Genomic DNA, 13,693 nt, shown 5'->3' on the forward strand with positions numbered 1-13,693 from the left:
GAAATACGGGGGAATGTCACAGGATGGTAATAAGGCCAAATTGAGATGAGTGTGTGAAAACATCCAGAGGCGCTGGGCACGGACGGCACTTATTAATGTTCGTGCTGTTCTTATAGGTCATTTTAAAGGTTTTGACCTTCAATCCAGGGGCAGCAGAAAGCCACTGAGAAGTCGTAAGCTAAGACAGGATAAGATTTGGGTACTGCATGGAGAACGGACTGGAGGAGACATGAGTGGATATGGGTATAAAATTAAAGTCGTATAGCTTTCAAGCGGAAGACAAGTGGGAGCCCTAATCTGGGGGCTCCCACATCTGGTTGTATATCAGAATCACCGTGGGAGCCATGTCGTGCGGAGCGGCAGGCGGGGTGTAAGGTGGGGTCTCTGGTCCCGCTCCCCACATAAGAATGCAGGACATGGTGAGGCCAAAAAGCAACACCCACGGAGCCATAGATAGAGGAGTCAAACCAATATATTCTCCCTGGCGGCTGGGCTGGAGACACAGGAAGCAGGATCTACATAATCTGCAACCCGCCGTCCTAACAGCAGTCCGAGTTTGCCAGCCACCATCTTCTCGCTAGCCCCCATTTTTTTGCTAGCGTAGCCACAGCAGTTATATTAGTGGCCAATGGCTTACGGGTTACAGCTGACGGCCAACTAGCCACAGCTGATGGCCATCTGATCACAGTTGATGGCCATTTACTACCCGAGCCAGCACCTTTCTATGTGAGGCCGAGAGCCTGGAAACTTTTTTGGGGCTTTGTCCCCACAAGCCATTTCAGCATACACATGCCCCAGCTTGATTCCAGATCCATGGAGTGACAATTTCCAGGGACATTAGGCATTTGAAAACCACAGCTTCAGTCTATAAAAATGGCTTCTTGTTTACAAAGTATGTAACTCGTCAAGGTAACACAGACCAAATCCTGCTCTCTGAACATGCCTTTGAGTTGTATGGACCCATCAACACTCTTTTTGTTTCTAAAAGGACCCTCGACACCTTATCCCCAGCACACACACCCCAACCCAATCAGGTGTTCCTGCTGGTGAGCCTTGGAAAGCTAATTAGACATGCACAGGTGTGCCTAATGAATCTGGGTAGGACCGCCCCCAGCCTGCTGGGACCCGCCCAGAAGGGAGGCCAAACTAGCATTTGAAGGCCCTGCTCTGATGCTTTTTGCTTCTTTTCTGCCTTGTTGTTACTCCTCCTGGTGAGGGGAGCATGTCCTGTCTCATAAGGCCATATTAAGCCAAACGCAGATACCACCAAGTGCCACATGCATCTCTGACGTCCGTCGGGGGATTTCAACTCAAGCTGCTTTTGCCCTTTGTGAGGGTTTGGGGGTCTTCAGAGGTAAGGGAGCCAAGAAACCACAGCTAATTGTATTTTTTCTAGGTTCTGTCATTCCCAGGTAGGTTTTTCAATATTTTAGCGGTAGCAAAGATACATATATTACAGACCTGGTTTAGACATAAAATATTTTTTTCCTAGAAGGCTAAACAGGAAACTGATGTTGATCACTTTGAGGAAAAGGTATTGGAGACATTTGGGACTTATACTTGCATTTTGTACCTTTATGCACTGTTTTGAAAACGTTAATCAAGATTATAAATCATTTTTTGTATCACTTTTTTGAGGTATAATTTATATACAGTAAAATTCACTCATTTTAAGTGCATTTTAATTAGTGTATACACTCATATATACCACCACCACTACAAACTAGATCTAGCACATTCCCAATTACCCCCCAAATTTCTTTTGTGCCCCTTCCTGAGAAATATCCCCTCTTAGCTCCAGGCAACCAATGATTCATATGGGCCATTTTAATTTCTTCTTTATTCTTTTCTGTAATGAGGGGAAAAAAACCTTAATCTAAATTTGAAAAATAAAATGTGCAGGGAGGCAGGCAAGGTTTGGCCCCTCCAAGAATCCCTCTTACCAGCCACAAAACTAGGTAGCAGGGCGTGTGTGTTTGTGAAATTGGCAGTTTTCCCCCCACTAGGGAGTGAGGAGATTGAGAAGCCCGTATTCAGAGGTCATTTAAAAAGAAGTTAAAATTGTATTTTTAAAAAATAGAAGTAAATATGGGAGTAGAGGTTATGTTTTTGTTTGCTCCTTTGTTTTCTGTCCTGTGCTTATTGTTTTTATTATAGATAGAGTTAACAATTTTTAAATAGCTGTTTAATACCTACCTTCCTATAAGGAAAGATTGACAGCAAATGTTAGTCATAGAGTAAGAGCTTAGAGTAAGCTCCGTGCAATCCCCAAAGTTAGAGAATTTACTTTGAGCGGTGTCAAGAGGCCTCAGTTCATAGGTGGATGGAGAAATAACTTTGATAGCACTTTGTAAAGCCTTCTCATGTGAACGTTATTTTGGATGTGGGCTAGATTAGGTGGGCGTGGTGGTACTACTCTTACAAAACCAACGTGGAAAGAATGAGGCTTGCTAACTGCTTCCATCTGTTTTCTGACATCTAACGGGATGTTAAGTTGGCATAGAGCAAAGCACAGGAAGGTGTAAATAAGGTTGGTAACTGAAAGCATCTTGTTTCACATGCTTGCCTATGAGAATCACCTGGGGCTCTCGTGAAGCATACAGAATTTCAGGCCGTACCCCAGACCTTTAGAGTCAAGTTCCAAGTGATTCTTCTGATTAGGCAAGTGTAGGAAAACACTGAATGAGCGTATTGCTTTCCATACTTTGAACACTTCTAAGTAGGGAGGTGATGGTGATGTTTTCTCCACCCAAGCAAGGGACAAATCCTTGTAACTTCTATGATTGTGAGTTGGGGCCTGGCCTGTCTAAATTGGTGTGAATATATTTATTAGGGTTTTTGCCTTGGGTACCTAGATTTTAGATTCCTCTGGGATTTCTGTGGATGTCTAAGGAAGGTGCTAAAATTTTAAGTAGCAACCTCTGCTCTCTAAATTTTATGCATTTCTTGTAAGATTGAGGGAATGCGAGCATGTTGTGGAATCTCAGTGTGTTTGTAATACTGGGGATTTAAAGCGTTGTTGACAGGGAAGGGCTTCAAATTGCCTGAATGGTGGTAAGTTGGAGTTTTTCTTGTGGTTTATTTGGGATGTGTTTTCTCTGTATAATTCAGATATGAATAATTTGGTAGGCTTTGGAATGTTTGTGCTTTTATCATTCATTAATTTCATAATTAATAATATTAAGTATCTTATGAGTAAATCACTGTGCTGTAGGCAAATGCAAGTAGTTCAACCTGTATCTTAGCCTCCAAAAATGAGAGACAGAAATAATAATAATAAAGTAATTATAGCACATGAGCTGCTCCTAAAACTCATATGGAAAGGCAAAGGACCCAGAATAGCCAAAATAATTTTGAAAAAGAAGAATAAAGCTGGGAGACTCACTTGCTTGAAATTATTAGTCATTACAGAAATGCAAATCAAACCCACAGTGAGATACCACTTCACATCACTAGGATGACTGTAATCAAAAAGAAACAATAACAAGTGCTGACAAGAAGATGGACAAATTGGAAACCTCAGACCTTGCTGGCAGGAATGTAATATGGTGCAGTCACTTTGGAAAATTTCTCAATATGTTGGCAGTTTCTCAATAGGTTAAACGTATAGTTACCATGTGATTCACTAATTCTACTCTATCAAAAGAAATGTTCATCAGCTGATGGATGGATAAAAAAATATGGTATATAGCCATACAATGGAATATTATTTGGCAATAAAAAGAAATGACATCTAGGTACATGCTACAAGTGGATAAAAACATTATGCCAGTGAAAGAAGTCAGTCTTGTATGATTCCATTTATAAGAAATAAGTAAAATAGGCAAATCAAAAGGAATAGAAAGAATAGTGGTTGCCAAGCTCTTGGGAAAGTGGAAAATGGGGACTAATTGCTTATGAGTTCTAGGTTTCTTTTTGAAGTAATGGAGGTGTTCTGAAATTAGATATTGGTGATGGTTACACAACTCCATGAATACTGAAAGCCACTGAATTTATGCTTCAAAAAGATGAATTTTACAGTACATGAATTATATCTCAATAAACCTGTTATTTTTAAAATAACTATTGTACGAAACTATTTTGATGATAAATGCCAAAAAGAAGCATTTCAGATGATGGACACATTATTTCTAAGCTAGGTGATATTTGAAGATTTATGAAAGAGGTATGTTTGAGCTGAGTGGCTTTTAAGGAAGACGAATATTTGGATATGTGGCTATTCCCAAGAGGAAGAGTTCTGAGTCCCAGAATTCAGCATAAGACAAGGTCAGGAATGCAGGAATGTCTTTGGAAGGGAAACTGTAGTTCAGCTTAGCAGTTGTACAGGGCCCATGAAAAGATTCAGTCTAAGACATATAATAATTGGAAGGACGGGTGGGGCCCAGATTCGTGGGGCCCTTAAATGCCAGCATGAGAAATTCCTTGCTGTATTTCGTCAGCTCTAGGAAGATGATAAAAAGTGACACTACCTCAGAGCTGTGTATTAGAAAAATTAATCAGGAAGGGAGAGTTCACCTGTGAAGATACCAGTTAGGAATCTGTTGTCATCAGTTTGAGAAGAAGACTTTCCTTTTTTAAATTACCTGAAACTAGAATGACTTTGAGTTCTGGGCCTTTTGATACCAATGTGGTGACTTTGAAAGGCCTCACACACAGATGTTATTCTACTTCATTTCCTGGGAAAATGAATCACAGTTTCCTAGTAAAGAGCTGTCTGAGGTGCTAAACAATGGTGTGTGGACCCTTGTTTGGCCAACCCATTCACTTTGGCTCCTTTTTCTTCTCCTATTGTTCACCACCTGTGTTTTTGTTTATATTTTCTCTTTCCTTCCTTCCTCTCCTTTTTCTGTCTTCCTTTTGCTCCTAACTGGGTCTTCTATCTCCCTTCCCATCAGCTTTCCCTCCCTACCTCCAGTTATGAGACAGTTTAGCGGAGAAAATTACCAGTATTTCTTTGCACAACATAAAGAAAGCTTGATATTGGCTATATGAGAGAAAGAGAATGAAGAAACCTTTTCATGAAACATATATGGATGTATTAAAATAGACCGTGACAGTGACCATTTTAATGGAAATCATGCTACATATGATCAAGTTTTTCTCTCGGTAAATTTTATATTAAATGAACATTCTTTCAAGCCAAGAACTTCCAGATTTCATGCCAATCTCAACATTCCCATTTGTGACTTGTCACTAGTCTTGTCTGCCAGTTTGATGTCTTCTGTTTTGATGTCCTGAAGAGCAAACTTAAGACCCTGATTGTGCTTCAAGTACTGCATTATAAAATGGTCACCACATTCTTGAGACATAGGGAACTAAAAGATTGTCACATTTTAGAGGTTCACAAAGAAGCTATCTAGCTTATCCCAACTATTTAATATAGCCTCTCGACCAAACACTCTTTCAATCTTGGATTACATTGATAAGGACATTTAAAAGATGGCTGCAAGGCATTTCCATCCTAAGTTAGATTTTCTAGTACGCACAAGCAGTTAGACTGTTAGCTGCAGTGTGGGCTTACAGATGGGGTTATCTAAACTTGGAAGGAAGCCAGTTTCTTTAAAGATTTTATCGGGCTTTGTTTTTGTTTTGCGGGGGGTGTTGGTAGGGTGGCTAAAGGCAACATGAGGGCATGGGTTGGTTCTTTTGCTTTATTCAAGTGAGACATTTAAATTTGTGTTGAGACCTAATGTTGAAGACAAATGCTGGAATATCCAGAGAGAAAGGGAAGGAGGGAGGGAGCCCAGGCCAAGGCCGGGCCGGGTTTGGCGTCAGGAGGGCTGCTTTTGCATCTTAGCGCTCTCACTTGTTTTCCTGAGCCAAGATCCTTCTCCTTTCCGAGCTGGAGTTTTATCAACATAAAATGAGGTAATTGGAAAGATCACATAAATTAGCTCATTAACTCTTGAGAATACACTAACTCGTGTTGTCTGGCTTTTTATAAATGAGTCCTGTGGAGACTTTAGAGAGTTTGCTATTCATGTTTTTAGTAATAATATTTTAATGACATATACAATAGTTTAAAACTCCCCTTTTTGTATAAGTATCATTCTAGAGGTATAATGTTCTGAATAAATTACTTAAACCACAGTTTGTGAAACCTGGTTATAACTGAGTAAATGGAAATTACTTGTAGTCCAGATGATTATGCTCAAGGTGGCACTGTTTCCCCATAAATGTGGTGATTTTTTACATTGTATCCCTGTTTGTAGTCAAGCAAATAAGTGGATATGCTATGTTTAGGACTGTGTCTGCTTTCTGTAAGTCCCCTTACTTTGTGGAGCTCCACTCAGTATTATATCCTAGAAATACACACTTATCCCATATTCACTATAACTTATATATGTATGGGAGTTGAGTCAAAATGAACTAGTTGACCTATTATATTTTTGAAGTCTTTTATTAAAATGATACTTTAGATTTTATAGCTTTCTTTGTGTATTTTGAAACCAATTATGGTTTTAGGTCACAAATATGTGAAAAGCTTGCAAGCCCTGGTTGGTTCCTTCCTAACGGAATAAAAGACCTAATATAGTTCATCCTCACGCTGATTACAGTACAAGGGAAAATATTCATGTTGAACTTCATTTTTGCTAGTAATCTGTGTCAAGGCCACCATATCGTGTCTTGCTTCTTGTCTGAAACTGTGCATTCATTTCACAGGTGTTATCATTTCGGGCTTACTGTGAATCTTTTGTTTTGTTTGTTTTTAGATTCGAGGATTTCTTTCACGGTTTGATAATGTCCTTCCTGTCAGCCTGGCATTTGACAAATGTACAGCTTGTTCTTCCAAAGTAAGTCATTCTGCATTTAAGGGACTCGTTTTTTAAATGAGCTTGTTAGCTTTAACAGCTGGAGGCATTGAAACCCACTCAGGGCTTTTTGGGAGAGGGATGGGGTCTAAAAACCAGAGAGGACTTTGTTTTCATTTATCTGTATTCATTCTCACAGACGAACCGGCCTGAGAAAATTTGGTTTGTAGTACACAGAGAGAGATTGAATTAGATGTTTTAATTCTGTATCAACACTTGTATTACGGTAATTTTGACTTGAACTTACTGGTCTTTGTTCTTCCCTTAGAGGATTTCTCCCTCTCATGGACGATCACAGAGTAACTTTTAAGTGTTACTCAGAGGATGGGGGAGATAACCAGGCAGTCCTGGTGGTGTGTCTTTTGGAGATGTATATAATGACAAAGAAAAGTAAATGGAGATTAGGGCCCTGAAGGGGAGCCAATAAAAGGGCCCGTTCAGCTTTGATCTTTCCAGGGGCTTTAAAAATAGAGCTGGTGTGCCCTCCATTGTAATGAGAAACGGCTGATATATCTCGAAACTACAGTGATGGCATCTCATTTGTTAATAGGCTTTGAGATGGTCTGAGTTATTTTTACATGTATGCTGTGTGTGATAGCAAATTTCCTTTTGGATGCCTCTTCAAGCGTTCTAACACCCGGTGATTTAACCTGGGCTTTTAAAACTCATGATTCTTGATAAAACTTTCATGTTCAAGTGTTATGCACAATACTGTTGGGGGTCACTAATCCCAAACTCTGGCCTCTCAGTTATAATTTGGGACTTCTTTGCTGTGCAGCCTACATCTGGCAGTGAGGAAGGGATTGAATTCTAGGGACATTTCTCCGCTCTGAGTTATCTTTGTTTTTATTTATTTATTTATTAGTTTCAAGTGTACAAAGCAACGTAATAGTTAGACATTTACACCCCTCACAAAGTGATAACCCCCCCAATCTACTACTCCTCTGACATCGTATACAGCTGTTATAATTCCATCGACTCTATTCCCTATGCTGTACTCCATATCTTGTGACTATATATATGTGTGTGTATATATATATATATATGTATATATATATATACACACACATATAAATATATGTATTTATAGTTAATAGTCAGCATTATTCTACTTCAGCTTCAGGTGTATAGCGCATTGGTCAGGCACCTGTGACGTGATCCCCCTAATAAGTCCAGTGCCCATCTGGCACTCTACACGATCTTTACAACATTATTGATTATATTCCCCATACTGTATTGCATATTCCCGTCACTATAGATTGTGACTACTAATTTGCACTTTCTAATCCCTTCACCTTCTCCCCCATCCCCATCCCCCACCCATCTAACTTTCTTTGAAAACTTCATTGGGGCCATATCTTATGAGAAGCTCGATCCTGACCAGTTTATCTAAAAAGTTAACTCAGATTTGACAAACAATGTTGATAAAGTTGGTTAATTTGAGATGCTCAAAAATTTAGAGTAATTTTTTTTCTTTTTTTCTTTTTTCTAAAGTAAATTAAGCTCCTGCTTTATCATCATGTATCCCGTGTCTGTGTTGAGATTTAAAGCTCACCATTTGTCAGTAGTTACTCCTGAGCTCATTCTTTCTGTAGTTGCTTTAAGGTATCTTCTACCTGCTCAAGTCAAGGCCTCAAGGATGTCCGTCTGCACTTCTGTCTTTAATTTTGTTTCTTTGAATGGCTGAGCTAATTGGTCTCAAAATAACGTGGCAGTAGTATTAATTTTCATATTGAAATCGCTTGGCACAGGTGCCAGTTTTTCTGTGGCTTCATGTAGATCTGGATAGTCAATGAAATAAAGATAATTGGGTTCTCTAAGTGAAATGCAAACACTCATTTTTTTTAGTTCTAGTTCTAATTAAATTAGCCCTTGAGATACTGTTTATAAAAGAATCATAAGCATACCAGCTGACTGAGGTCCCTTATATTCTTTGAAAGAGAATAGCTCTGCATTTTTCTTTCGCACTTATTGTAAGCATTAAATTAAGTATAGGTATCACATTTTTGTTAGCAAAATTATTTCCTCTTGGTGGTCATTTTGAGAGTCTTGCTTTATATAAACATGCTGGACAATTTAATACAAACTGACTTGGATTTTAACAGCTGTGCTATTCCCATAGCGATCACTTTTCATGTGGTCTGGGTATTAAATTTCTTTTGTGCTGGAAAGGTTGCTTCATTGGTACATGTATTTCCTTACAGTAGAAACACAGCATTTACTTACTTGGCTAACTTCTTTATTCACATAGGAGAATGTCGTTCTCTATCATCTGTAAACCCAGTATTAATTCACTGAAATGACAACTCCAATTATATTTTCGTCTCTGTGCATGTGAATTTTTCTTAATGCGTACTTAGCATAATATTTTTTATACTGAGTCATATCATAGTTGTTGTTGTTTCAAAAAGATTCTTTGGGGCTAAAAATGAATTTTGAAAAATTCTCCTTTGATATCTATGAAGTAATTTTTTCCTTTGGTAGTTTTCAGTATTTTTTCTTTTTTTTACCTAGGACCAAAGCTGTACTTCTTTCTTGATTTAACCACAAATACAGACAGAAAGATTGGGGAGGTAGAATAAGCTCTGCTGAGTAATAATGCTCCTGTTTGTGTGTGTTTTGTTTTGCTCCTGTTTGTTTTACACCTTTTATAAAACCTGAGATGGGCAAGAATATAGTTCTCTGCTTCTATGGCAGGGGAGGCTGAATCATCTACACATAAATCATTTCTTATCCTGTTTGATTTTAGCTTGGCATATAGCCAGGTGAATTGTTACATCTTACAGAAAAACTACTGAAGAATCTGGAGGGAAGTGAGGAGTTACTTTCATTCCAATTTCTGTTGATTGCCTTGCAAGACCTTCTAAAATGACTATCTACCACTGGTATTTCAAAAAACCATATTTGAAGCTATATGAGTTGGGTTTTGGTTCTAAAAAGGAATATAGAGCCAACTAGAGTTTTGTGGAGTTGCTATCACAGGGAAAAGTATAATTTTGAAACCAATATTCTTGAAAGAATTTCTCATAATTCATTGAGTTAGTTTGTTGTTATTATCCTTTCTCCTAAATATTTTTTGGGAAGTTAGGGTATTTGGGGGGTATTTTCTATTTTTATGTAATTTTAAACTTATAGAAATGTTGCGAGAATAGTACAAGGAATTCCTGTATACCCTTTAGCCAGATTCACCCCAATTGTTTACATTTTGCCTCATTTGTGTGTGCGGGTTCCCTTCTTTCTCTGTTCCGCAACCCCTTTTCGTTAAAACTTTGAGAGGAAGTTGGAGAATTGTGGTCATTTACAACTCAATACTTCATTGTATATTTCCTAAGAACAAGGAAATCCTCTTACCTAAACAAAATACACTTATCAAATTCAGGCAATTTAATGTCTGCACAATACTATTATCTAATTCACAGTCTATATTTTAAATATTTGTACTAGTAATGTCCTTTATAGGTTTTTTCCTCTGAGACCAGGATCCAATTCAGGGCCAAGCAATTGCATTTAGTTGTCATGTCTCTTTGGCTTCCTTCAATCTGGAAAAGTTCCTTAGCCTTTGTCTTTCTTACCTTCCGTGTTTTGATGTTTTGCCAGTTATTTTGTAGAATTTGCCTTGAGTTGGATTTGCCTAATGTTTCTTCATGATTAGATTCAGGTTATGAATTTTTGGCAGGAATACCAAAGAAGTGATGATGGATCCTGGTGTCAGGAGATACATGCTGCATTTTATTCCCTTTAGTGAATTTTCCCCCTTTCCGTATTTGTAACTAATTTCTCCAACAGTGAGAAACCTGGCTCCCATTATCCTAGATATATTTACTCACTTGCTCAAGTCTAGAATGCATAGAAAGCAGTTTCAAAATTGCTAGCCCATACTACTGCAGAACGTAAACCTTCTAACTAGGATTTGATATTTGTTCATGGCTTTTTTTTTCTAGGTAAAATTTATACAGTGAAATGTATGAATATTAAGGGAATTCTATAAGTTTTGACAATTGTATCAACACCCATGAAACCCACATTTCAGTCAAGACTGAGAATGGTTCCTTTACCCCAAAAAGTTCCCTTGTACCCCTTCCCAGGCAATCTTGAGGGAAGGTAGCAGTATGTTGAATATTGTTGAATATTGTGATCATTCTTTCCCTACAAGGAGAAAGCTAGACACCTTCTGGTATTTTATGCAACAATAGCCTTGTTTCCGAAACCCAGAAATTGACTAAAAGCTGCTCTCAGATCCGCAGTCAGGAGCAGGGCTGTGCATAAAGAGACTGCGGAGTATTCTTGCTCTTGTTGCATAGTTCTGTCACCCACAAACTTTGTGATATTGCAGGAACAGCCTGTTAGGGAGAAGCAGGCTCCAGACTTGGTTTTCATACCATCTGGGACCTGTCTGCTGCACAGATGTAGCAAGATGTGCCCAGAAACCTGATCTTGAGATTTTAATTAGTGATTAGCAACCCTAATAATATACTCATTCTGGTGTTTACTATGCAATGGGCTCGTCTGTTGATGGGTTATGATTAAACTTCCCAAAGTGACTTATTAACTTTTTGTGTGCATCTGTGTACGTGTGTCTTGAGGACTGGTGGGGAGAGGGTGGTGTAGGAATCCTATGTGTTAGCTGGTATCACCCTATGGTAAATTATACTTTCCTTTTGCCTTTGTCATAGCCAGCCTATCCACTTATCTTTTAATATTATATAATCCTACCTTTCTCCTATCTTATTTCTTTATAAATGAAAAAGATTGAAATACCAATATTAAATTCAGCTATTTAAACTCTAAGAAAAACCTCTGTCCCAAAGCAACCTGTCGCCTAACAGCTCTGCAAATACACCATTTAGAAGACAGAAAGGCAAATCGTAGATTTGCAAGGAAAGGTTAAAATCTTACACTGTATTTATTAGCAGGCATTCATTTATTCAACTGACATTTGAGTCCCTGCTGGGTACCGGAGATACAAAGATGATTAAAATAGCCACTGCCCTCAAGGAATTCTATCTAGAGGGTGAGACAGACCTATACACCAATTCTGATTTTCCTTGTATTGTGATATGCTCTGCAGTCAAGGCACAGCCTCTTGTTACGGTATCCCCGTACCGATTTTATAAACGGGAAAGACTAGGGAAGGCCTTGCAGACAATGACTTCTGAGTTGCTGTTAAAGGATGAGTGGGAATTTATAGAAACACACGGGAGAGAGGGCAAGAGGAAGGCATTCTAGACGGGGGGCTTGCATGTATAATAGCCAGAGTCAAGAAAACATGGCGCATTTATGAAGTTGTTCAGCACAGCAGTTGTGACAGAGCCTGGGGCACCTAATTCCCTACAAATTGTCCCTTGGCTTGGTGAGTACCATTGCATTTTCAGCTATCCTTGAGTTGGAATCTGGTGTACTTGGTCTAACACATGAGGCTGCTGTTCTGAATTTTACAGTTCCATGTAAAACTCTTTCTTACCTACACTAAGCTTAGGGCGTTTCCCAGCCTAAGGAATGGGCAGCTGCAGCAGGGCGGTGTGGAGGCCAGGAAGCCGGTCGGGGGATTTCCAGAGTCCTGGCTGTACTCCCTTGCTGGCGGGCTGAGTGACCACGAGCAAGGTGCTCCCCCCTCTGTCCCCCTCCCTTTCTTTTTTTTGTTCAGTTAGTCAGTTGGATGAGATAAGCTCTGGCTCTCTATTGACACTCAAAGTCACTAGCTTTTATATTGTCTTTATTCTGTATCCCACAGTAATCCATTTTAATTATAGAAAAAAATCAGCAAATGTATTTAAGGATTAAAAAGATAATCAACTGCATTACAGTCACTCAGATCACTGTTAGCTGTTGATCTCTACCCTTCTTGACTTAAAAAAAAAACCTATGTGTCTATAGGTATATGTACATAATTTTTCTCTCTGAACATTCCTATTGTAAGTTTGAAATTAGCTTTAGAGAAAGGGATTTATGATGTTGCATCGAGGATACTCCTGCCCCTCTGATATGATAGGTTTTAAATCTCTGTCATTCACAAGGACTGTCCTTGGGGGCACCAATCAGAAGAGCTCTCCAAACCTGGTGCCAGGAATTTTTGCATACAGCTTCTCCGTGGCAAATGTTACTCAAAACTGGGTTGCAGACAGGTTTTCCTTCTCCTTTCCAAAAGGGACGTAAATCTCTGATTTGGAAAATGATGAGCAACCCACAGGTTCCCTCTTCCTATCTCATTTACCCAAGGAGGCCTCAAGTCTTCTGTTTTCATGTGTGATGGGTTCCATATGTATGGTCGTGTGGTGTAAACTGCATCCCACATCTTATCCTTAGCAACTAGTGTTTCGCCAATCTTCAGAACTGCTTGATTCCCAAAAGGAGATGGAATATCTTGCCAGAGCCAGTGTGGAGTATTTAGTTACAAGCTCTAACCTCAGAGTTCTTGGCTCTTCACCTCCTTGACAAACCTTGGACATTTCTCCCTTTGCTTCAATTTCCTCATCCATAGAGTGGGGAAAATATTTTCTGTTTCCCAGGGAAATTGCAATGGCTGACGTGTATCCAGTTCCCTGTGACCAAATACCAAGGCCTTTGCCCACTCCTGGGACTGATGTTGACATCAGAAATAAGAAGAAAACAAAGACCCCTGTGATCACATTAGGTCTCCCAGGGTGTATGGAACCCTTTCTGAGCTCACTGTTTGTTCACAAACAGGTACAATGAGAGGGGCCTGATTGAAGGTCAAGCCTGCCCTGGCTTTGAGAGGTTGCAGAAACCTCCCATTAGGGCTCATGAGAGCTACTGCCAGAACCTCTTCTGTGATTGCAGGGAACTCAGCCTTGCTCATGACTTCTGACCTGTGGTCTTCTGAGACCACCAAATCAATAGTGGAAGCTTGTGCTGCCTACCCC

At 39.3% G+C, this 13,693-nt stretch overlaps 1 protein-coding gene across 14 annotated transcripts in view; it reads left to right on the top strand.

Annotated features, from left to right (window-relative positions):
- Window positions 1–13,693, top strand: part of ATG7 (autophagy related 7) — a 220,902-nt gene that overhangs the window by 75,602 nt on the left and 131,607 nt on the right. For 12 of the 14 annotated variants that reach the window (XM_081072631.1, XM_081072637.1, XM_081072642.1 and 9 more), the window contains one exon: window positions 6,714–6,794. The exons of the other annotated variants lie outside the window; for them this stretch is intronic. In XM_081072631.1, coding sequence (XP_080928757.1) covers window positions 6,714–6,794 — 81 coding nt within the window. The remainder of the gene's footprint in view (window positions 1–6,713; window positions 6,795–13,693) is intronic. 14 annotated transcript variants of the gene reach the window in all.

The sequence above is a fragment of the Rhinolophus hipposideros genome, assembly GCF_964194185.1.
Source record: "Rhinolophus hipposideros genome assembly, chromosome: 14".
Taxonomy (NCBI): Eukaryota; Metazoa; Chordata; class Mammalia; order Chiroptera; family Rhinolophidae; genus Rhinolophus; species Rhinolophus hipposideros.